The 25,092-nt window shown below is 35.1% G+C and overlaps 1 protein-coding gene across 1 annotated transcript in view; it reads left to right on the top strand.

Annotated features, from left to right (window-relative positions):
- LOC148661626 (catenin alpha-3-like) overlaps positions 1-25,092 on the top strand; it is a 600,833-nt gene that overhangs the window by 318,089 nt on the left and 257,652 nt on the right. Inside the window, exon 8 of the mRNA XM_088635643.1 lies at positions 22,943-23,023. Coding sequence (XP_088491769.1) covers positions 22,943-23,023 — 81 coding nt within the window. The remainder of the gene's footprint in view (positions 1-22,942; positions 23,024-25,092) is intronic.

The following is a 25,092-nucleotide window of genomic DNA, read 5'->3' on the forward strand; positions in this document are numbered from 1 at the left end:
CTTGTGATATTTTAAGCTCTAGTTGAATGATAGGTGTCGCATTTTAAATCATTTTCGTAGCTAGAAATTATGAAACGCCCTGTTAAAAGCAAGGAAGTTTTTATGCCCCGTTGAAGTAAAACAAAATGCCTGACAAAGTATGGCTTGGACAGATTCCAAGTGCTTGTACAAATGTGCTAAAGAAATTATACTTTGAGTATACAGCTTGTCCAAAGTCATCCATTATTAATACTATTAGTAATATCTTCAGTAAAGGCTTTGATGCATAAATATTTCTGATAAAGGTAGGTTGTGTACTTCTGTCCAACTGAGCAATCTTGCTTTCATAATATATACCAACATTTTAATGACTGATGATTAACATGCTGTAATACACAGTTCAAAATTAAAGGCTCAAATGCTGTACATGAGAGGTTAAGCTCCCCCTGGCGGTTTTACAAGGCGACGCCGGATAGTTAGTCACGTGACACACGTGAAATGCGTGATACCGCGTGATACTGTGACACGCCCACCGGGGTATGCCGCGAAATACCTCACCCATTTTGAATGGCTGCATCTGTAACTAACAATCATTTTAAAAAGCTTGCATCACCTCTGTTATTTATTTACATTCAAAACACAAAGCACTTTAATTGCTTTCTAAGAAAGTATTTGTCTAACTGATATATCTAAAACTGGAGTCATTATAAAAACTTTTTAGAGTATAATCTTGGACTAGAGTACAACAGAACCATGTTTATGCTGAGGGCCTCTTTTCCTTACCACTTTGTTAAACCATGCAGTGGGTGCATTTGTTTGGTTTGTACAGTACTTGTAGGAAATGAGAACAGTAATTAATTTTTCAGCTAGCAATTTAGTGAACTAGGTGATGACATTCAATTGATGTTTTCTTTTGAAAGCAGACTTTTACTAACATGTTTTCCTTTGACATGAATATTAATTTTATGTTATACAGTATATGGGCCTTTTATTTTATTTATTTAATAAAAGACCCATAGTTGAAGGACATGATCGTACTGTATGCATCCTATTTTCTTCATATAAATCTGTTAATGCTGTATGATGTGAGTTTTCCCGAACATAAAAAATTGTTCATTAGCAAGATTTTAACACATGTAAAGAAAATGTTCTTCTATTCAGAAACAACTGTACATGTTAGTAGAACAGTGTTCAGAGTGTAATTCATCACGAAATATACCCTTGTGAGCTGTTCTTTGTTTCAGTGCTTTTAGTAAATGGTGGACATGCTGAGCTGCTATTATCCTAGTGAGATGATTATTAAGCTTGTGAAAAGAGCTGGGTATTTTTTCAGTTGAAGTAGCATGAGTATGTCAAGGGATGTAAGGAACCTTGAAAAGTACAGCCCCAGCCCCCAATTCTTTTGTCTATCACTGAATTTGCAACAGTTTTTAGTCCACATGGGTAAAAAAATCAGACGTGTCAAATATATTCTGTCTTTATAATCCATAATTTCACTTCATTCCACCAAACACCATGAATATCTGAAATTGTGGAAGCCCAACCTTTAGGCTTCTTCAAGAACGAGCTGGATGAAATTTGATTCACTTACTGTAGCTACTAAACTATAAAATGAAAAGATGGTTGATATGCTACCTTCTCTAATGTTCTTATTAGGGGTCTCTCAAACCCAAAAGGGTGGAGCGGTGGCACTGTGGCTAAGGATCTGTGCCTGTGGCTGGAAGGTTGCCGGTTCATGTCCTGCAACCCGCAGAGGAATCCTACTCTGTTGGGCCCCTGAGCAAGGCCCTTAACCCCAACTGCTCCAGGGGCGCTGTACAATGGCTGACCCTGTGCTCTGACCCCAAGCTTCTCTCCCTGTCTGTGTGTCAGTGTCTCATGAAGAGCAAGATAGGAAATGCAAAAAGATGAATTCCAAATGCAAGAAATGCATTATGTAAGTGATGTTATGTTATGTCATGTTAAAGATCAAGACCAGAATTCTCAGTTTGCATACCAGTCCTAGTGTTGTCATTGACAATGTTCACTGTTCAGGTTTTAGACAGCATTTTACCTTTATAAATCTCGCTAAAGTGTATTTAACAGCAGTTCATAAGAAACAATGGACATAAAGTGTTAAATATATTTTTGTTAAACACATACTTTAATAATGTAGGAGTTTTGTTAATTTACTGGGAGTATTTATTAATTGTAACAGGTGATTCTTTTATGGCTATTAGACAATCGTCAGGAACAGCCAGCAATGCACACACACAAATTCAAATACACGGAATACATTAATATAAAAAATTGTGCATATAAAACATATCAGTCTGCATGGATACAGATGACAGTTCTTACTGTGAGGGTTAACAGATACAAGATATATAATCAAGAAGTAATGCAAAAAACAAAGAGATACAAAACAAAGAATACGCATTCAGTATACCATTCATACTGTACATTACTCATATGAATTAAATTTATATCAACTTCTGTTGAAATACAATTGAATTCTCGATTGGCAATGCAGAATATTGGGTTACTTATCCAGATATGGATTTGTATTTCCCAGGGCATGGACACAAAAGACTGGCCTCTGTTGTGGCAACATCTGATTGGCGTCCTCTTGCTCAGTGCCTACCAGTCCTGGTGCAGTTCTGAGTTGCAGAAATTAGTATGAGAGATTTCTGCTGTTGGTGACACGCCAGACAGTGTCACTCCTCAGGGACCTGCTAGTAGTCCGGTTGACTAGTAAAAAGACTCTATGCACAGAGGGCGACCACGGGTCTGAGCAAGTCACTCTTAAAGAGGGAAGAAACTTGGTTTACTTCTGGCGTAGCACTACTGCTGAGCAAAAACTTAATCAGGTTGTCGACAAGGGCCCAAACGTATACTTTGGTGATCAAGCAAAGCATCCACGTTGGCTTTTACTAGCGATTTGAATTCTTATGTACAGGTTCCTCAGCTTCAGCACTTTGAACAAAGTCCAAGTCCTGGTATAGACAACACTGGCAGTCACGTGATTGTCTCTGAGGATACGTGAAAACAGCAGAGGAGAGCAAGGTTCTGAGCTTGTGCAGCGCATTTTAACCAAGACACAGATGTGCAATGGTTGGTTGAGATTTGGGGGCTTCCGATAACCACATGCCTGCGTGTTTCTGAATGGTTGAGTGTTTGGCGGCCATTTTGGGACCAACCATGGGTCTGCAGGTTACTGATAGGTTGGTCAAGAGAGGACTGAGGGACAATGAACTCTGACCTTAGGTTTGCATCCAGATGTTCCCAGGAGTCCCGTAGACAGATAGGCACCAGGAATGGCTATTGATCATGATAGCCAGGCATAGCTGGGCACCTTCCCATTTGAGAGGTAATCTTTATCGGAGAGAAAACACTTTAAATTAGAAACTGCATTAATAGCTTCTCTGTGGCTCCACCACAGAGATGAGGAAGAGAAATGGGGCCTCATTTTGGAAAGCACAGCAACACTTAATTCTGTCTTATTAATAAGCATTGCTGCTACAATAATGAAGCTATTACATTTCATGAAAGGTCTTGCCAGCATTTTCACAGATTTTTGAAATAAGGAAATATGTCTTCTTGTCAAGAATTTTATAATAGTTTAATTTGCTGTAGCAATTCAAAATTGATGGTAAATTGTGACAATACTTGACAACTTTTAACAATACTTTAGTCATGCACACAGATTCTCAATATACAATATACAATTTATTGATATAAAACCAAAACATGCATAACAGACAACAAGTGTAATAGAATACATTGGTGACTATCTGTAATACAAATGCTGATCATTTACAAAGGGATTACAAAGATCGGAGTTAAAATACATTGACTATAATGTGTCACAGTCTAGCTCATAGGTTCTATCAGTCTCATATAATCACATTTATATTCTCAGATACTGTAAAGCATTGTGAACTAAACATCAAACATGCATGGAATACTAGTTCAGCTCTAAAGAATTATAATGTGAAAAAAATCTGTTGGCCACACACCCTTTATGAGTTAAACTTCCCACTGCTAAGACAGAGTTTGGGGTTGGTACATGATCTGACTTGCAGCATTTTTGTGCAGCGAGAGTGCCAATGCAGAGAGAGAAGGAACTTTTCCTTGCTTTGGCAAATCTCTAGCTTGCGTTCACACTCAAGGAGTTCTGCCAAAGTTACCGTCTTGCTAAACTTTGGTCTTTAAAAACTATCTGTGCACAGTTTGTCTTCTTGGGGTCCGGCTGTAAGGTAGACAAAGGAGAACTTGGTTCGTCCCAGCTATAGCTAGGTTCTGAATATAATTCAGAAATGCAGAATGCCAACAAAAAGATGAAGGCCATCTGTACATATTGAATATATTGGACAAAATTCTGTACTTTACTGACTCACTCTCTCTGCCTGCTTTCTTGGAGAAAAGTATAAGTCCTGACTTGGACTGCTTAGTCATGTCATTGGAAAACTCAGACTGCCAATTTAGTTCAAAATAGATTGAGGAGCCAGTGAGTTAACCCATGAAAATGAATTGGCTTCTTGCTTTTAAGTTAAACATCACAAGCTGGTTATTAACTGAGATCATATAATTTTATATAGCACCTTTAAAATTGGTTTCACAAAGCACTTTACAGTATGAAAGAAACAGTAAGAGGAGATGGCAGAATTATACAATTACAATAAAGGTTTGAAATATAGGAGGAAAGCACAGGGGCAGACAGAGAGTCAATTAAATAAAAGCCCTTATAAAGAAGAAAGTTTTGAGTCTGGATCTGAAAGTGCTGGATCTGAAAGGTGACTCTGATATCCTTAGGGATAAGATTCGAGAGCTCTGTGCCATAGCAGAGGCCCTGTCACCCATAGTATATAGTAGGGTTTCGGAGACAGACGGAAGACCAGAATAAGATAATCAAAGATTGTGTGCAGGATGATAGCGATTCAGACGAGTAATGATGTAACAAGCAATGTAGACCCTTATTGGTGAGCATGAGGATTTTGAAATCGAAACAAAACTTGATAGGAAGCCAGTGCAAGGAATCCAGGATAAGAGTAACTTGCACAAGACTTGCACAAGGATTTTGACTGCTGAATTCTGCTCACACTAAAGTTTATTCAGTGTGGATTTAGATACCCAGTAAGTAGGACGTTAATAGTAGTGAATTTGAGAGGAAGTCGAAAGCGTTGAACAGTTTTTCAATTACAGTTAGCAACCACATACTACGTAGTCTGGTGATATATTTGAGGTGGAAGAATTATGTTTTACAATATTTTGCAAATACTGGATATCTGTTTCAAGTGTGATGATGTGGGTCAAATGTCAAGCATGGATCAAATATCACCCCCAAGTTCTTCAGTTTGCTATCAGGTTTGGTTCTGGGACCCATCTTGCAGATCTTAATTGGTGGATCTTCCTTTGGGTGATGGATAGTGACAATGCACCTGTGGTTTTGAGAAGAAAACAAAGTACAAACCTGATGGAGTACAGTAAGTGTGCACTATACTGTATATTATTACATTGTTCAGCATTGATACACCTTTACAACGTTTCTTATTAGCCACATTCCACTGCTTGTAGAGAGAGTCTGAAGTTGTCATGTGCAAGGCATGCAAAGATTATTAGGAATCTTTAATTATAAACAAAATAATTTTCCCTACATAGTCTTTTTCTATCTCTTACATGTGTGTTTCATGATGATATAATTTAACAACGTTAAATTAAAAACTGTCCCAAATTTTTGGCTTACTTACACACAGTTGTATATCTGGGGCTCATCAAGATACAGACATTTTGAGTTTAGCAGAATTACAGTATGTACTGTTTTATGAATAATTACTGCATTTTTTTGCTTATTTTAAGTCCACTTTAGGATATCCTATTTAGATCACAAAGTCTAGTTTTGTATTGTTAGTTTTTTGTTCTCAGCTGATTTTGTAGAGTGCCTTCCATTTGTGCTTTTATGATTCATTTGTTTTTATTTTTATGGATGAAACCACTTTATGTAATGATTCTCAGACTTAATATTGTTTGGGACTGTCATAATGAAAAAAAAAACAGTTTTATAATAAATTAACAGGGCTATACATTTCTACAGTAAGTATGCTTGTGGTGTTATGACCTTTAAAAGGTGCCCTTTTCTTCAGAGAAACTAGTGCATATTACAGTATATTGACTTGGGTAGACAGGTGGTATGTTAGCAGTCTAAGCTGTTTATCATTGTATATTTCATGATAAGAATCTTTTTTTCCCACAATGGGAGTTCCTTATTCATCGCTTTCAAAAAGGTCAATACAACCTCTTAGCTGATACAAAGGTTACAAATTTAATTCAGGGGTGATGGTGCTTTTCTGTGAAATGTGATGAAAAGATAATCCTTGACCGAAGGGCATTTTCTTCCTGTAAAAATAACAGAGTTCACCTCTGTTAGTTATCAACTTTTTATATAAAGCTTATGTAAATTGACATGACATAATTGTATTTATCTATACTGACTTCCAAAGGTTTAGACTTTAACTATCAACTTGCATTAGCTTTTTTAGTAAGAACAGATTTGTAGTATTACATAGATATTTTATTTAATAACATACTTCACATTTTCACGTTATCTTTCACATTTTATCGATAAACAGAGGGAAGTACAAAAATAGAGATATTGGTAAAATTAAGAGGTTCAAATGGAGAGCTTTGGATAATACGGATGGCATCAACTCGTGCACTTTAATCAGTTGTCTAGGTTTGTCTAGATTTTTGCAGTTCAATGTTTCCTGAAAATGAGTTTTGTATTTCTGTAATTAGGTTTCGTGTGTTATTAAATTGCTGTGTAAACTATCTTTGTACCGAGCAAGCAAACAAAGTGACAGACTTCATCTCCATGCATGTGTTTGCAATTAGGCCTTGCTTACACTTTTTAATGGAGAGCTAAGCAATACTGTGTAAACACAGTTTTCTCATTAGCATTAAGCTAAACATTTTATTTTATTGTTACTTTTATCAGTAATAACTGTTATGTAGATGAAAAGATGAACAATTCCATTCACTTACAATATTTTCTTATTTATATATATTCAGTATTTCCTTCGGCTTTCTTCTATGCTTTCCAAATAACTTTCATAAACGGATATTCATGTTTCCCTTACTATTTTTCACAAACAATTTTTTTTTTGTGTAACAGAGATTAAAAGATCAATAATATAGTGGCGAGTAAATCATTTAATGCTACAAATGTGTTTGGAAAGAATGTAAATTCACTTAAGTCTTTAAAATGGTTGGTATTATAAAATCGTTGGTGTCTCTGCAGAGAAACAAAAGCAACATACAGTACTGTATGAAGACTCAAACTAAAGATGGAGAGATTATTTTGCTTAACTAGGAAACTTTTAACTTAACTGGAGTCAAAAAAGAAACAATCATACTTTTGCATTAATTCCAGTGAGTTTTATTTTACATAGAACAAGCACAAATTTAAGGAGATTTGTTTAAACCAGAGCAGTATGGTTAGTGTTGTTTGCATCACAGCTTTTGGGTTCTGGGTTCCCTTTTAGTATAGGATCTTCTTCTGTGTCTTCTGTGTAGTCTGCATTAATTTCTCCTCTAACTGAATTTCTATAATTCTTTCAAATATTTCTGATTTGAAATATGTCAGAACAAATTGAAATATTTATCAGTTAGCTCACAATATCTGTTTTTTCACAAGTACATGTAATTATGCTAATTTCCTTTCTGCCACAACACCTCATAAACAGCTTTTGAAAAGTCTTTTAAGACTGTTTTTGTAACAAACCTTGTTCTATAAATGGCAAAACTATTTGACCAGAACACCTAGTAGATTATGCTAAATTTAATAGCAGCAAAATTAGGATATAATTCATTCTTTTAAAATCTTGCAAGAAAAAAATTCTGAAGAGCTGAAGAATGTGCTGAGTTGTGATAATTTTAATGTCCTATGAGATCACATACTCTATCCTTTGGCAATTGCTAAACCTCTCTGAATACTGACAATTATGCAGCTGGACCTTAGTCAGGGACTAATGCAAAAGTACTATTGGCTGCTTTTAAGATTAAAATAAATTTACATTAAAATAAACTCCTACTTATAAATCAGTTTTTCAGTGGTCTAACTTAATCTGATATCCTTATCAGTGACTTCTTCTTCTTATCTAAAAGAGACTATCCTCACTTTCTCAGCAAAAAGCAAACCTGCAAAATCAGCTAAAACTAGCTAAGCTTTTACTAATTTAATCTACATATTTACTGCATTTCTCATCTAATTCACATATTAATATATTTTATTAAGTTTCACTTGCTGTGTGTTCATATTTTGAAGGAAGCTAGAAGCTGGCTTCCCTGGTTCATAATCTTAATGATTTTAAATTCACTTGAGATAAAATGGAACCTCTTAACACAATTGCTTATTATTGTAACATGCACTGTAAAGTCTTTAAATTCATTTGAATTTAACATGCTTTCCTTTCTGACCCCACTGTCCTTGTTAGTAGAAAAAATACCACAAGCAACAAAATGAAAAACAAAATCATCTGGGGGTATATTATCAGTTTATATAAATAAACAGAGTATATTTCATAATCTAATCACTAAATTATGCTTTATTGTAAAAAGTAGAAATTACATTTTCAAAGCAATGGTAAGAGCGGAAACCTAAAACCTTAAACTACATAATATGCTTGCTAATCTTTAGCTAGTCTTCAGTTTTGCATGATAGTTCTTTAAGTGCAAAACAAGATTTTGATTCAGCTCATATGTGTCACAGATGTCAGAAGGGACAAACCGTGAAATGGCAGGAAAGCTAAAAAGACCCTATGCGTAGCGGCGAGACGGGGGTCAGCCCAGGCTCAGCTGTTCAGGAAATGGCATGTACTGTAGAAACCTATGCCCTCAGGCCATGGACAGGAGCGACCTGGTGCTAGGCAGGTTTCAGGACATCTGAACCTCAATGCTGAGCGAGGACCAGAGCAGAAACAGGAAGTAAATAGGCTACACAACATGACACACCAGAAAGGCATGAATAATCACAGGGGACTATGAACAGGAGAGAAGTAGAGCGCCTTCTAGGTGTTTTGGGCATAACAGAACCCCCCCCCCCCTCCCACCCCCCAAGGGCATCTCTTGATGCCCAAAAAAGAGCTGCACAGCACTGGGGGGAGGAAAAACCTCATTCAACTGAAAGGAAACCTCCGGGAGTCCATGGCTGAGAGCTACCCCCTCCTCTGGGGTAAAAAACCTTTATTGAGTAGAGGAAGCAAGGGCTGGACTGGGCTCTGGAGGAGCAAGACAAAAAACAAGACCAAACAAACAAAAAATCATGAACAACAAAAATAAACCCTGACAGAACAGGGGAACAAATAGCACATAAGGGCATGGAAGCCTAGACCAGAGGGCATGGGAGCCCGGGACAGAGAGACTGGTGGGTGTGGGAGCCCAGAACAGACAAAACACATAAAAAAAAATCACACACAACAGAAATAAATCCTGATGGAACAGGGGAACAAACCACACATAAGGGCATGGAAGCCCAGACCAGAGGGCATGGGAGCCCGGGACAGAGAGACTAGGGGGCGTGGGAGTCCCGGACAAACAAAACACATAAAATAAAAAAAATCGCACACAACAAAAATAAACCCTGATGGAACGGGGGAAGAAACCACACATAAAGTCATGGAACCCCAGACCAGAGGGCATGAGAGCCTGGAGCCAGGGAGACCAGAGGGCGTAGGAGCCCGGAACACAGAAGCCCCAGAGGGCATGGGAGCCCGGGACAGAGGCAAAACACGCAACAAATATGTAACGAAGCGTTCTTTCCGGACCCTATGCGGACTACACAATCTGGGGTTGAGTGAGAATACACGAGGGACAAAAGGCATGCAGGAAGCGTGGATGAAAACAGGGGGGTGTGTCCATGAAGTGCTGGTGGTCGGGGGAGGTGTGGCCAAGGCGAACGATCCAAAACAGAGTCCAATGTGAAATCCAGGACGAAAGCAAAAGGTCCAAAGCCGGGCGGTCCATCCGAGACTGACGGTTAAAAACGGGAACTGGGTCGGACCCGGCAGGGGGAACAGGAACAGAAACAGAAACTTAAAACCATAATGGTGCTAGGCACATCCAGGTCCAGGCTCGCATGATGCTGCTCCCGCCTTTCACTCCTCCTCCCTCCCAACCTTTGATCTCCTGCTACTTTACCTTTGCCTACTGCCCTGTCTCTCTCAAACCTGAAGAAGGCTCCACGGCCGAAACGTTGGGTTCTCTTTCTTCTTTTTTTCAGCATGGAATAAACCTATTACTTGTTCCTATGCAGTTGAGTTTGTTCTGTTTGAACTAAGTGTTACGTATCTAGCTTCTTGTACGGCCCCTTTGAGAAGGCATAGACCTTTCCAAAATACCTGACCGCTCACCTGTCTCATTCAATCCTCGCATTCCCAGCCTTTCTCTATTTTAGGACCCTTTTGTCATTCTCCTGTTGCTCAGTATTTTTGGAAGTTCTCTTCACTTTTTCCTTTGTTTCGTCTCTCCTGGCTTTCGGATTAATCTTCACCCTGACCTTGATTCTTGCATTTTGCTTTTCGGTTTGTTGTTTTGGTTTACGCTTTAACTGGTATTCGCACTCTTCGACTTTGTGGCTTCCGGTTTTACGACTTTGTTTTGTGCTTTGGTAGTTATTGCTGGTGTTTTTCCTTCGGTTTGGAAATTTTGGTCTTACGGTTTACGGCATTTGAACAAGATTTCACTACTCTGCACAGGACCCTTCACGGTCTACCTGGCTGCCCTAACACTAAGTTTGTTTTATTTAGTCCTGGCTGCAGTACACCAAAAGTCAACCATTGTTAAAAATAAATAATTTTTGCCAATTGTTGGTTTTTAGCTTTTTTGTAAAAGTGTACAGTGACTATGATATACTGTCATGCACAGTTTTTAACCTTTTAAATATCCTTTTTAAAGACAAGGATAAGAAAAAACAATTCATGAGGGTCTTGGTGCTACACATTTCACTGGTACTTTTCAATTAGCAACTGATTAAACTTTAAAAAAATGACTTCTTGTCCAATTTATTAGTTCAATGAAGTAATTAGGAATGGAGTTAGAAGGAAAATAGAATATCCTGTGCCCCACGTGATACTGATTTGTCCACCCCCAAGGAAAAAAGACATGTTGTACCGCCAACAGAAGTTAGGATAATATAATTAAATATTCTGTTGTAATCTGTCCTGCAAACTTCCATAAAACTTTTTTATTTTAGATTTAATTTATATTTGAACATTTTTTTAAAGAGTTATTAGATTTGTTCAATTCCAAGGTTATAGGTACATGTGTAGTACTGGGAATTAATGGTCTTTAATTATATGTTATGACGTATGCAGTTGCAAATCACCAACCAGTTTTGCCTAACTTGCATGCCGAGTCCGTGTGCTTGGGGTTTATTGTGTCCCTTTAAGTAAGCTGTCTACAGCAACTGATTCTACTATAATTATTACATTAGGAACACTACTTGCATATTAATGAGATATTTAGCAAAATAAAAAAATCAGCAATGGGCCATTTAACCGCAATTTAATTATATAATATATCATTTTCTTAGTTAAGATTCTTAATGGGGCGGAGCGTTGGCACTGTGGCTGGAATGTTGCCGGTTAAAATCCCATGGCCAGCAGAGGAATCCTACTCCAATGGGCCCCTGAGCAAGGCCCTTAACCCCAACTGCTCCAGGGATGCTGTACAATGGCTGACCCAGCGCTCTGACCCCAAGCTTCTCTCTCCCTGCCTGTGTGTCTCATGGAGAGTAAGCTTGGGTATGTGAAAAGACAAATTCCTAATGCAAGAAATTGTTGTGGCTAATAAAGTGATCTTATCTTAATAGCTCTCAATGCCATGAGAGAAAATTTTCAAATTATGCTTAGACATCTGTGTTTTTACAGAAAACTACCACTTTTACATTAAAGCATTAATTAAATTATAACTATTTAGAGTTTTTAATTTAAATAGCCTAACAATTTTATCAATTGCATTTAGTAAAGTTTGTAATTAAAATGGTTTGGAATTGATTGCTTCTTTTTTCTACAGTATAAAAGAGGCATCTATAATATAATAAATCCTTGAAAAAAGTATTAAAGAAACCAAAATACATGGACAGGAGGAAAATGATGAATACCATTTAACTGAACATTTAATGAGACATTATGAAAATAAAACTAAGGTAACAGTATTGAATATAAACATATTGGAGGCTATACATTTCCAGTTAGAAAGGTGTGTGACAAACCTTAAAAAAGACTTCAGATCTTCAAAAAGACCTTCAGTTTTAGGAAAGGTAATAAAATGTTAACTCTTAGAAAACAATGGTGGAACATTCTTAGAGATACTGCAACTGATTCAAGGGATGGAAACAGTGAAAGTAGCCATTAAAGGAACCTCACAATGGAGATGTGGTTGGGGGATATGGAGTCTGAGGCTGTTGCCTTTCTTCATCTGTGTGCAAATTTAAAAAAAATGTAACCATGTATTGTCAGGAATGTTTCTTGTTAGAGAGTTAATTAGTTATTTATCAATCAATTAGTTAGAGAATACAATCAAAATAACTTGTTTAAGGCTCACATATATATTGTTTTTATGAAATCAATTTTATATTTAATGAGACTATGCAGTGTATACTGTAAGTCAAATAGGATTAGGGTGTAACATTATTACACCTTAGGTTAGATAGGAGTGGGTTAACTCAGTATAACTACAAGCTACATTTTTTTTTTCATTTCAGTTCCCACCTTAATTAAGATATGGCTTTTGTGAAAATAACATACCTGAGTAATCTGGACACTGAATATGAAAAGTTAAAGGAAATCATGGCTCTTTGTAAACCATTTTGAATGAGGCTTTCAGAACTCAAAAGTTAATAATATATTACCTTTTGAATTCATCTTAAAATGGTGTTCTGCAAGTATTCTATGGTGTGTAAAACACCTAATCTTAAGACACTTAAGGATCTTTAAATGATACTTCATATAATTACGTATTGTATACTGTTTGTGCTCAATATACAAGAGTTCTACATTGACATGCCAATTACTGGTTTTCGGTCACTCTTAGACATCAATGAATGAAATTATATACAGTAAAAGTGGAGACAACTATAAGTTCAGAGATACAAACATATTAGTGAATATATGAACCATGTATTAAGCTGAGCATTATTATTTTTTCTCCCCAGTCTCTCTGTACATGGTGTTTCCAAACATGTGGACTATTTATAATAGCAGAACAGCTTCTACTCAAAATAACTTCTTTTTGCAAATGTTGTAAATAATGTATTCATAACCATTGTTAAAGTGACAAGTTAATTAAGTGACACACTTATCTACTACTTGCTAGAATTATCGTCAAATAACTATTTTAACAAAGAATATTTGTGACATTTAATAAACTAGTGAATAGTTTATACTATTGATATACTATATGATACTGGATTTTTAGATATGGTTGGTCACTATTTCTACATGTATGTCTGTGACTGTAGAAATAGTGTACAATTCAGAACACATGAACTTTTATTATCTTAAGAAATAAAGATGTTAAAGATGTTTCTTATGTGAAACAATATAAAGCTATCTTCTGAAGCATTTGTTTTTAGATTATAAAATGCCTGAATGAGAGACTGGAACAAAGCTGTTTTTTTTGTTGCAGAAGCTAGTCCTTGTTTTCACTCCCATTAGAGTACATAAAGGTAGAGAACATGAAGGGTCACTAAGTAATTCTAATCGTCCTTTCATCATATTGCCATGTACCAGGTGGGTATAAGATGATCAGTTTGTGCCATTTCTGGTAAAAGTCCTAGGAGTAACTGATGCATATCCTATGAGATTTGATACATTCCCTTTTACCATTATAATTCACTCTTCTCATAAGCATTACAACTAACACTTCTAATTCACTCTCATTCCCCTCGAGATATGGAACTGACTGCTGTCTGTTTTATATGTATGGCTGTTCCTGACTTAGAGAGGCACTTAACTGTGTTATGTTGTAGATATCAACAACACAGCTGTCCCAAATTGAAGTATTAATCCTGCTCTATGCTTTCGAATGGTTTTACATATTGAGTATGCTTGGCCACCATAACTTGAAGGTGTTGAATAATATCATTAAGTTTTTTATTAACCTATGGCTATTTTCTGTTATCTGATTTAGAGTAAATTATGTTATTGGAATCAGTCTAGTAATGTTGGTTTTATTTTTTCACATAAAAATTTAACTTTGATCCTGTGGTGGTCTTTTCCATCAAGAAAATTAATTTCAATATATTGTTTATTTAATTTCCATTGAAATTCTCTTGTTGATGCTACAGTATTGAGAATGTTTGTGAACCCCCTATATACTGTATTAGACTTACAATTTGTAATGATGATACTGAAACATGTTTAATTAAAACAGATTTGTTTGTAATTATCCAAAAAGATACCTTTGATTGATTCATTGTTTTTGAGATGCAATGGTGATGGAGTAGAAACAAGAATTAGTGTATGTGAAATAGTATGTGTATTGGTAATTTAGTATAATAAAGGGTGTAATTAGAAACATGTGGTAAAATGAGTGTATAACATGTGAACAAGGCCTGGGTTGTGCAGTCTTGTCATGCATAATGGTCAGAAAGTTTGCAAGTTTGGTGATCAACAGAAGAGGTTTACAAAACTCACAGTCAGTAATGTAAATTGCTCAAAACCATGGTGAAGCTATACAGGTACAGTAGGTACACAGGTACAGTAGCTATGCCAATATCTCACCATTGGCACCAAGGAAAATCCTTGATGAAGCCACAAAAAACAAAGCCATGGCATGAATGGTTTTCAAGGGAGGATTACCAGAAAGAAACCATTGCTCTCTAAAAGGAACACTACTAAGCTGAACTACATCACAATGGCCAAAGAAGAAGAAAAGTTGCATTTTGGATTGGCCAAATCCAAGCCCAGATCCTAAAACTCAATGAAATGCTATAGCAGGATGTGAAATGAGCTATTAATGCAAGAAAACCTTCAAATGACAGCAACCAGTTTTTAAGGAAGACCAGGCCAGTGTGGTAAAGAGTTACAGTAAATATCTAGTTTAAGTCATTGCTGGTCAGAGGTGGCACCAATTTCTGTACTGTATCTAAAGGTTCACACACTTATTTACTAGAGGGCATTTACTGTAGGATCATTTAGGTACTATATACTAGTACTGTACAGATGCAGCCTTTCAAAATGAGCGGGGTACACTGCAGTACAACGTGGTGGACGTGTCGCAATATACCGCAATATACAGTATGCAAATTTGATGTTAATAGTATCCAGAATCACCTTGTAAAACCGCCAGGTGGAGCTAATAAAGCTTAACCTCTCCTGTACAGCATTTGAGCTGTCACCAGAAAACACCCGGTTTCGAATCCCGATCACTGCTGAGGGACAATCTTTATTCAATTAAGACTTTAAGTTGTATGCTCTTTAGACTTTTAAATTTAAACTGTGTATTACAGCATGTTAATAGTTTTACATTAAAAGTTGGTATATTTTATGAAAACAAGATTGCTCAGTTGGCCAAAAGTACACAACCTACCACCTTTATCATATTTTAATTATGCAGAAGTATTTTATGGATCAAAGTCTTTACCGAAGATATTACTAATAGTATTAATAATGAATGACCTTGGACAAGCTGTAAACTCAAAGTATTACCCTGGTCCACATTCTTTGTAAACGTCTTTGTAAACAAAAAGCACTGAAACAGCCATACATATATCAATGGAAAGTTTTATACTACTGTTTGTGCTACAGTACATGAATATAATTATATCGTTATTAATTTCTTTAGATACGTGATTCCATATTATATTCCTGATTAATCAAATTCTAAAAGTATGCTTTTGTTTACTCCGATAACGAGCGTATTCCCATAAAAGGTTAAAACGATCAATTTTTACAAAGCATATAAACGTACAGTAATATGGTCAGAAGAAGCATGTAAAAACATTTCTGAAATAACCACATGTAAGACTTTGATGATTAAAATGTTTAGGGAGAAATGGAATACTGGTGTGTATTGTTTCTTTAAACTACCAATACCAGCAATATACAGTTCACATAATATGTTTATGTTCCTAAATTATTATTAAATGATTAAATCTTTTCACTACCGATCAATGCACCACGAGTACCCCTGTCGGTCATTTTGGCCAGCCAATCACGTATCGCGGTACGGCGCGGTGGCATGTGCGTAGTTGCGTGCAGTACGAGTTTGTACAGCGAACTTTGAATGGCTGCATCTGTATATACACTAGGATATAAGATATAGGATAAGATATACAATAAGATATAAGATGTAGTGATATATATATACTGTAGTATATTCATGTAACTGTATTTTATACATTTATACAGTATGGTATGTAACTTTTACAATGCCTTTACTAAAAAACTATATTTACTTTATCAAACCAGTTTGATCTTAATTGCAATTATGTAGTTTTAGCCCTGTTGTTACAAACGTCTGGACATAGAGAAGAATTCTAGAATTTCAGATGTATTTGATTTGAAAATGACCAATGATACAGTGTATTGTAAATTTCATAATTCTTTAAATTATATGTCTGCTAAAGAAGAATGTATGCTACAAGATATGCAAAAGACAATATCAAAACAAGAACATTTCACAGTCATTTTAAAACATTTGAAACTATATCAATAGTGAGTGTTTCATAATGGGTATTTATACATTTAAATTAAAGCAATTAATTTGTGAAATCCCATCAGGGTTTGTGTGAAGGTACAAATATTTACCAAGTGTAAAACATCACTTTTGATGCCAGAAAAAACTAATAATATGTCAAAGGTCCTGCACAGCAAGCTCACTAAAAGGTTTGCTGTATCTTACAGAGATAATTTACTGTTAGAACGTTTAAGCTTTCTTAATAAAATAGTTCTTAGTAATGCTTTGGATAGTTCAAACACACCAAAGCTTTTGACAATGAGTCAGAGTAACTTTTGGATGGTTCTTATGGCAAGACAACCTGAGACACATTTCTTTTTTAATTACTGTACAAATGTTGGCCCTGATGGTAATAAAACCTTAGTTTAGCTTTGACATGTCTAGATTAGCTTTAGCTTTTAGCCTAAGGCAAACTCTTGTAAAGTCTTCAAAAAATGTTTTCACGAGATATGCAACTAGTAGAGTTTTTTTATTATTTTGGCAAAACTAGCAATGTAAAGTATGACAATAGGACTCAAGTTTAATAAAGTTCTGTAACAAATGGACTCTAAGCTTAAAAAATATATATACTGCTCTGTAAAATGCATCTGGATGGCTTATTTCGAATACTCTTCATAGGTACTAGACAGACAGCTATGGAAACGAAATTCTAAATTTATTTTCAGAACAAGTATTAAACAGGTTAGCTGCAGAATCAGTTTTCTCTGTTTACTTCTCATACAGCCATCAGCTCTGGTTTGAATGGCTTCTTACTGTACTTCTCAGGATAAAAGACTCCAGGGTAGTTTTATTTCATGAATATGAAATAAGTATTTCCTTTCAGGTTTTTCCTCTTTCTTTGTTGGTGGCTGGTGGTTGTACAGCTGTTTTTGACTTTAAGAGATGTTGCTGTTTGGTTTTAAAATCTGTTACATAATTGTCCATGATATGACATTTCAATTTTTTTTACCTTATCTGATTTTAGTAAATTTGGTAAAACGTTATCTTTGAAGACATATTTTACTGTCATCAAAGTTACTCATTTGTGTACTTAGGTCACCAGCAGCTGTATGGTGGTAGACACCTGGACTGCTTTACTTTAACATATTCATAGATCAGACCTTATGAAACTATACTTATATCCACATGGGGAGGTCAGCAAATTACATCATGTTCCAGGATTTTCTGACTGGTGTTACTGAAATTTAAATGATTACTGTCTTCACTCATAAAATCAAAATTGTTCAGCAATGTTCAGCAAAGACAAGCTATATTTTTAGAAAGTTAAAGCAATGTCATGTAAGTTGTTTCTCTGTAAAAAAAAAGTTTTCCTACAACCAAATGAATTTGAATTGAGTGATATCAAGTACAGTTGCATATTCATAAAGTGTTAGTGTGATAGTTGTTTGAAGTTCAATATAACCACCTGGCTCCAGTTTCATGAAGACATATTAATGTTGAAAAGAGGGAAGGCTGTTATTCTTGCTGCATGATTTTATGTATTTTTGCCTTCAGACAAAATCTCTTTTGTCTTTTCTTGTTACCAATGTATTGCTGATTGAGATTGGTTTAGTCTCAATGCTATGTAACTGTAGAGCAAAAGATTTTCAGTAATCAGAATCATTTAAATCAATGTCACCATTGGTATTTTGCATAATTATGACTTCAAGCAATGCATTTTTAATGAATTAAATAGGTTAGCAAGTGTGACCTTATTTAATGAAAAATGTTTGCTTTTTTATTTCTGTGTATGTAAACCGATACTCGTTAAAGTAGCAAAACTCTTGTACAAAATATCAGCTCTTCATGAAGATAGTTTTCTTTTACATATCTCATACTGTGCAATTAAATTTCAAATACTTCTAAATGTATTTGGAAATGCTTTTTGGATGTCTCCGAATATTCTAGCTTCTTATAAATGCAAATTGTATTGTTTAGATGGATCACATTTCTAAAAGGAAATACATGGACATAAATATTACAACCCCAGGCATCTAGGGGTAAAGGGGTGTAACATTTAGGATGGATTTGGATGCAGGTGGGTTTCTAGTGAGGCACTTAGGAAGTGTGACAAGCCTGATGCAAAAGTGATTTATTTTAAAAGTGAATAAGTGATACGTATACAGGTACGTATACAGGACAAAATAGCACACAGGGAAAAGGAACTTGAGCAGTGCCAAAGGAACGAAAATAACAAACAAAATGAACTAGCTAATAAAGTGAGGGGAAGCTGACCTAACTTCCACAACAAAACCCGAAACACTCGGTCTTCGGCGTCTTCTAACGCCCTAGCTAACCTTCACTGACTACCCAAAACCATGCAAGACAAAAGCCACTCACCCATCATAAACTTGTGTTTCTAATACAAAGACCAACTACATGGGCACCATGTACCCGACAACCTTATCTAACCCTTTACACAAAAGTTCACACAAATACACAAGTGAGCTACAGATACAAATAAGAGAGAGTAGACACAAGGAATAGGGTACAAAAGAGGTTCATACAACATGTTTGGGCAAGGTAATGGCGAAATAAAGGATAATACAAATGAAAGTACAAGGAGGAGATGAACACAAACCAACAAAGCCAAAGCTATACAGAAACGCACATGAAGCGAAATGAACAAAAACAAAGAGAGACGAAGCCGAAGCAAAACGAAAGTGAAGCGAAGCTGAAGCTGAGCTGAGCAGAAACAGAGTCAAGCATTGAGTTGAGTTCTGATTGGTCGAGAAGCTGATCGATGATGACGTAATATGGCAATAATGGTGTAGTGATGGACCAATGGGGGATGGGGTACCTACTGTAAATACAGGAAGTGGAAGAAACCAAAACAAAAACACGGACACGCATGGGGACATAACATAAGGTGTTTTTTAAATGGTCATTGACACAAATTGAGAAAAATAATTATACCAATAATAATCATAAAAATACCACCACTCCTTTACATGCTACCATGCTTTGCAAGGAATTTAAAAATAAAAAGAAGCAATACATTTTAGTGCAAAAGCACTTAAGTTAACATATGGTATAGAGCCATTACTTTGTAAAGGGAATATATATGTATACAGTATATTCACTAAATTAAGACTATACACCACAAAATGTTACACTTTACACACTATCTTGGTCCATATTTTGCCCATTCTTCTTGGCAGATTTGCTCAAGCTCTCCCAAGAAGCTTGGGGATAACTACTAGTCAGGACTCTTACTGTGCCACTTGAGAATAATATTCTTAAATCATTATTGTATGGTCTTTGGATCATTGTCCTGATGAATGTCATTGGCTATCCACACTACTATGGGCAAAATGGGCCACTCCTATTGAACATACCATTCTCTGTTATTTTGGTAGGAAAGAACATATAACATCTCATTTAATACACTAAGAGCTTTAAGACTTTTTGTGTATGTAAAGGCTTTAACTGTTAGATAAACAGCACATTTAGAAAAAATATTTTCCTTTTTTTTCTTTAAGGTCTCCATAGTGCTATTATTTACAGTTACAGTTAAATGTGTATGGTTGTGAGTTTGATTTTATTACCACAACAGTTTAAAATCTTGCAGTTTTCATATGAATCATTGGGGGAAAAAAAAAAAGTTTTTTCCCCATGTTTGTTTCTCAATGTTGAGAATATTGGAAAAGTAGCCAGCATCCAAGTCAGTTTTTAAGTACCCTAAGTCTATATGGCACATCAAGCTGAGAGATGCTGGGGAGCACTAATTTGTGATAAACTAGTGCTCCAGGGAAACACTGCTGTGGATTGGGAGGCAGTTGGCTGTTTTTCTGTGTAGTAGCTTGTTTTCAGGCTGTGCACAGATCTCTGGAGCCAAAATTTAAAAAAAAGAAACCTAAATCTCTGACTGGTGTGTTAAAGGATTATGTCGAGTCTTGGTAAGAAGATAACAGGCCTTTAGTACTGGACCACTCATACACATCAAAGACAGGAGACATTCTCTTACTTCAAAAACACATACTTAAAACTTAGACTCTTGTCAGGATTAAGTTTATAGAAAAACAAAACAATTGACAGGAGAACAATACCAGTTGCTGGCTTCTGAGATAATTTGTGAAAATTAAAAACAATTATTTAGAAAAAATCAGGTAACGCACATAAGACACACAATGGTACATGCAACGGGTATATTAAAAATTACTGTCAAAAGACTTGGATTTACTTTTATAATTGCCCCTTGGTCTTACAGAAAACAAAATTAATTAATTTCCTAAAGTTTTTCTGCTTTTCATAAACTGATGAGTTAAGGAACTGCCTGACAACACTGTACTTTTAATAATCTTCAAAAGGAAAAAAAAAACATAAGGAGAAATAAGGAGAAAATTTTAAAAATAATAATATTGGTGATATTAATATTGGTAAAAGAAATTCTAATTATATTTACTTTATTTATATGGAATTTACATTTGGGAGGAATGGCAGCAGCCAGGTTCACTTATACCTCAGAAGCCCTTAATTGTAATAATTCCTGACACCACCATCTCCCCCCAAAAAACTGTAAATAACTTAAGTAAGCCTTTTGTACTTCACGTTTGTCTTTTCCATCTATTCTCAACCCTATATCCTCCTTTGCAGTTATAGCTTGATTAAATTCTCACTCTGCATGGGGTCCCAGCCTTCTCAACGTATGGTCTGGGCACTCAATACATGTTTTCAGTGCATTTAATTCTTGTCTCTTGTTCATACACAAGAAATAAGAATTAGGTAACAATATGCTATTTAGATTTTTTGGCAAGACTCAGATCTCAAACGTCATCTGACTGTATTTAATACAAGATGTCCAGTAGTATAAACACAAAAAAACATTGTTATTACTGTATCTGCAAACTATAGAAATGATTGTACTTGGTGAGTGTTGGCTTGTGAGAGACTGGTTTGTTATCCCTTGTTTTAAAGAGCTACTGTTCTGCTGATGACATTTCCATTGTCTTTTCTCAAAATGTCAAATCTACTGTGCCACAGAACCAAACTATATGAAGCATGACAAGCCTTCCAAACATACTTTATGCTCTTCCACTGTGACATTTTTTAAAAGTATGTGCATTTTTTTAATTACAGGTGTAATATGGAATATTAAGTATTCAATTCTATGTAAGGATTTATATTATTTTGTTACAGTAGGTAACTTTTTTTTCTGAACAAAAGAAATTTCATACAGCATATTGTGGGTGAAATAAAATTTTTACTATGACTAAACTTTTACTTACGATGTACAAATGAGTAACCACAGCCTTGTAAACTTTCTTTACATACTGTGTAATGTGGTACTAGCAGTAAATAGGTTCGAATAGAATGGTTTAATTTTTTGATGGGGTATAATACATCGCATATTAAGAATAATAAAAAACTACCAAGTCTAAGGTCTCCCTGTATTTTCAGGATGTAAAGGTCTGATAATGTACAGTATTTCCTTTTACTTTTTATCTCCTGCAATTATAGTTATACAATTGACTTCCCTGAAAGGGAATTACATATGATAACAATGCACACAATGTGCCTCTTTCCAATCTAGTTTAAAGCCAACAATTATTATTGGATTTATCATGCCCTACCTTTCAGTCTTTTTGCAATTGTATGCCCTTCTTATTCATCCGGTTTATAGTTACCTTTTCTGTTGTACCCATATATGCTCAACAATCTATTCTCCCTGCAGTAATTTATGTTCAGGTTCCTTAGACCATGTTGGCACAGAGTTTTCTTCCTTTTCAAATGTTGGTCTGGGCAATCAATAAACATTTTCTTATGTTTTATATGGTAATTATCTGATACAGTATTTTTACTAATCTGTATGATAAGGTAACAGATTAAAATTCCTGCAAAAGAAGTCAGATAAAATGGGAAATCCAGTCTACTTTGAAATATTGTGGTATTGAGTTTGGATTATTTTTAACTGCCAGTCCAGAATTTGTAAGTGATGTTAAGGCATATATACAATTCTGCTTATTTATAGTATGCCAATTGTTGCTCAGTGGTTGTTATGTTTAGCATGTTGTATACTGTTACTCTGCTGATTAACCCCATTTTTGAATACTTGGTACAAAATACAAAAAAGATTAGGAAACAGAAATACAAAAGTCCTGCCTTTTTTGTGTGGTTAATCTGAAATAAATAAGGAAGGCATTTCACTAGAATTTCTATTAATACACTTTCAACGTTATGAAACTCAACCATTTTGAACGGCCCTTATATTGATCCATATCAGAAATATTCTTTTCGCAAATATGATTCTGTTCTGTTTTTTGTGTAGGCAGGGATGAAGGAACGAAGCAATCCTCTGAACAACGCAATTGATAACATGTGCAAGAAGACAAGAGACCTTCGCAGACAAGTAGGAGTTTTCTATGATTTATTTCTAAATTCAAGCAACACAAAGCTTTTTTCAAAATTTCTCATTATCCAAAACTCTTTTTGGTACATATGTAGTTCTCTCATAACCAAACTACTAAAGTCTATATCAACAACTCATTTTAACTCCACTAATACATTTAATTATTTAAGCTGATACCTTATGGGACATTAATATTAAGTGTTAACATACAGTGTTATACAGTACATTGTTACCACATACAGAAGTAGGCTATATTAATGTGTTAGAGAACATCAAGAATTAGGTCACTTGAACTCTTAATTATTGATTATTAATTGAAGTCCTCAATGTGACAAAGCTGTTGCTTTATTGAGTGAAGTACATTACCCTAACTGCTATTAAATGTTCTTAAATGTTCTTAAATATCCTATCAATTGAGTAATGTAGTGAAGACCATTACATGATTTTACAAATATATATAACATTTTGTTTCAATAAAATTCTACTATCAAGACTTTAAACATAATAAGTTAAATGCAACTTACTGTACTCCAAAGCTACATGGCTAATTAAACTGCACAATTGGTATTGTGTGTATAAAAACAATATTAAATGTTTTTAAGTTTTAATTGGTAATCACTATCCATCCATTTCAAGCTGAATTGAGTAATAAATGAAATACTGTTCAGTTTAGGAGTGCATCACTAATAACTTTCACTTTATGTACTGTGTATTGACAATGACTTCCAACAATATTTACAAAATTAGGATGGACATACTGGCATCATAAGCATTTAGTAATCCACCAGACTAGCTGTGATTTTAGAGTTGATTTTGTTTACAGTGAACAGTATGCAAATAAATTATTACACCTCATAATTGCTTTGTTTTGAACTAGATCATTTATGAAAATGTTTCTTATGCAATCTACTGCACATATACCTCCCTCAGCTAAATAAATCTATTGTGTATATGGATAAATGTGAATAGAACTACATACAGTATATCTTTGTAGATTTAGATTAAGTACTTGAGAAAAATGTTCACAGTAATTGACAACCTCCATCTTCTGCTATTAAATGCAATTAACAGCTTTTAGTTAGAACTGAGAAAGCATTTACTAAAGGCACTTATCTGAGGAAAAAATAGTCTCATTCAGCTACCGTATTTCTCTATTAAGACCTCAGCAAAAATGTTCATTTTGAAATGGGGAAAAACTAAACGATCACTATAAAATTGATATGCCTATTGTGAAATGAAATCTTTCGATAGGGCATACAATAAGCTTCAGTTTCTTAAAACACAAGATTGTTGTGAAACACACACAGAATAAGAGAGCACAAATATAACAAGACATTGAACAATCAATACAGGTAAATGCAGTATAGTCTATGAAGCACAGTATTCTTCAGAAGCAGAATAATTGTGAATGTTGTATTTGCAAATGCCAGAATACTTTGAATCATCATTAATGCATATTTATTGGTATGTGTTGCTATATTTTTTGGAGTGTGGGTGTTGGGAATGGAGGTGGATTTGTATTTCAGTCTTTGGAGATAGGTGGACATTGGGATAGCCCCCCCCCCGGGTCTGGGTACATTTGCATCCATTGCACTTCTCTCCACTTGCAAACACTATCACCTTAATTTACTGTATCTTCTTTTAATATCACTGATGTATTTCTAACTTCTACTGAGTTCTGTGTTTGTTAGCTTCTTAACATATTCTAAGCAGAAAAAAAAGAAAGCAAAAGATTATTAAAGGTTCAATGTAAACAAAATCTCCAATAACTAGCAGAAATATTTTTCAAATCATTGTCTGAACTGCCTCTTTTTAATTTTTGAAGTAGATTGCATGTTTTTAAGGTGTTTACCATACATAATTATAAACCCTAGACTTGTTGAAAGCCTGCATGTTCATGACTTTCTTGCATTTCATGTTGATTTTTTTATTAGAAGTCTCTTTATCCTTATTTCCCTTCACATTTCTCCATTTGTTTGAGATATTTTTTTTCACATCATATTCTAGCTGATTTATGTTCTATATATGTTCTATATATGTTCAGTCTGCTCATTGTTCCCCATATGGCA

Source organism: Lepisosteus platostomus, chromosome 6, assembly GCF_059453375.1.
Source record: "Lepisosteus platostomus isolate fLepPlt1 chromosome 6, fLepPlt1.hap1, whole genome shotgun sequence".
Taxonomy (NCBI): domain Eukaryota; kingdom Metazoa; phylum Chordata; class Actinopteri; order Semionotiformes; family Lepisosteidae; genus Lepisosteus; species Lepisosteus platostomus.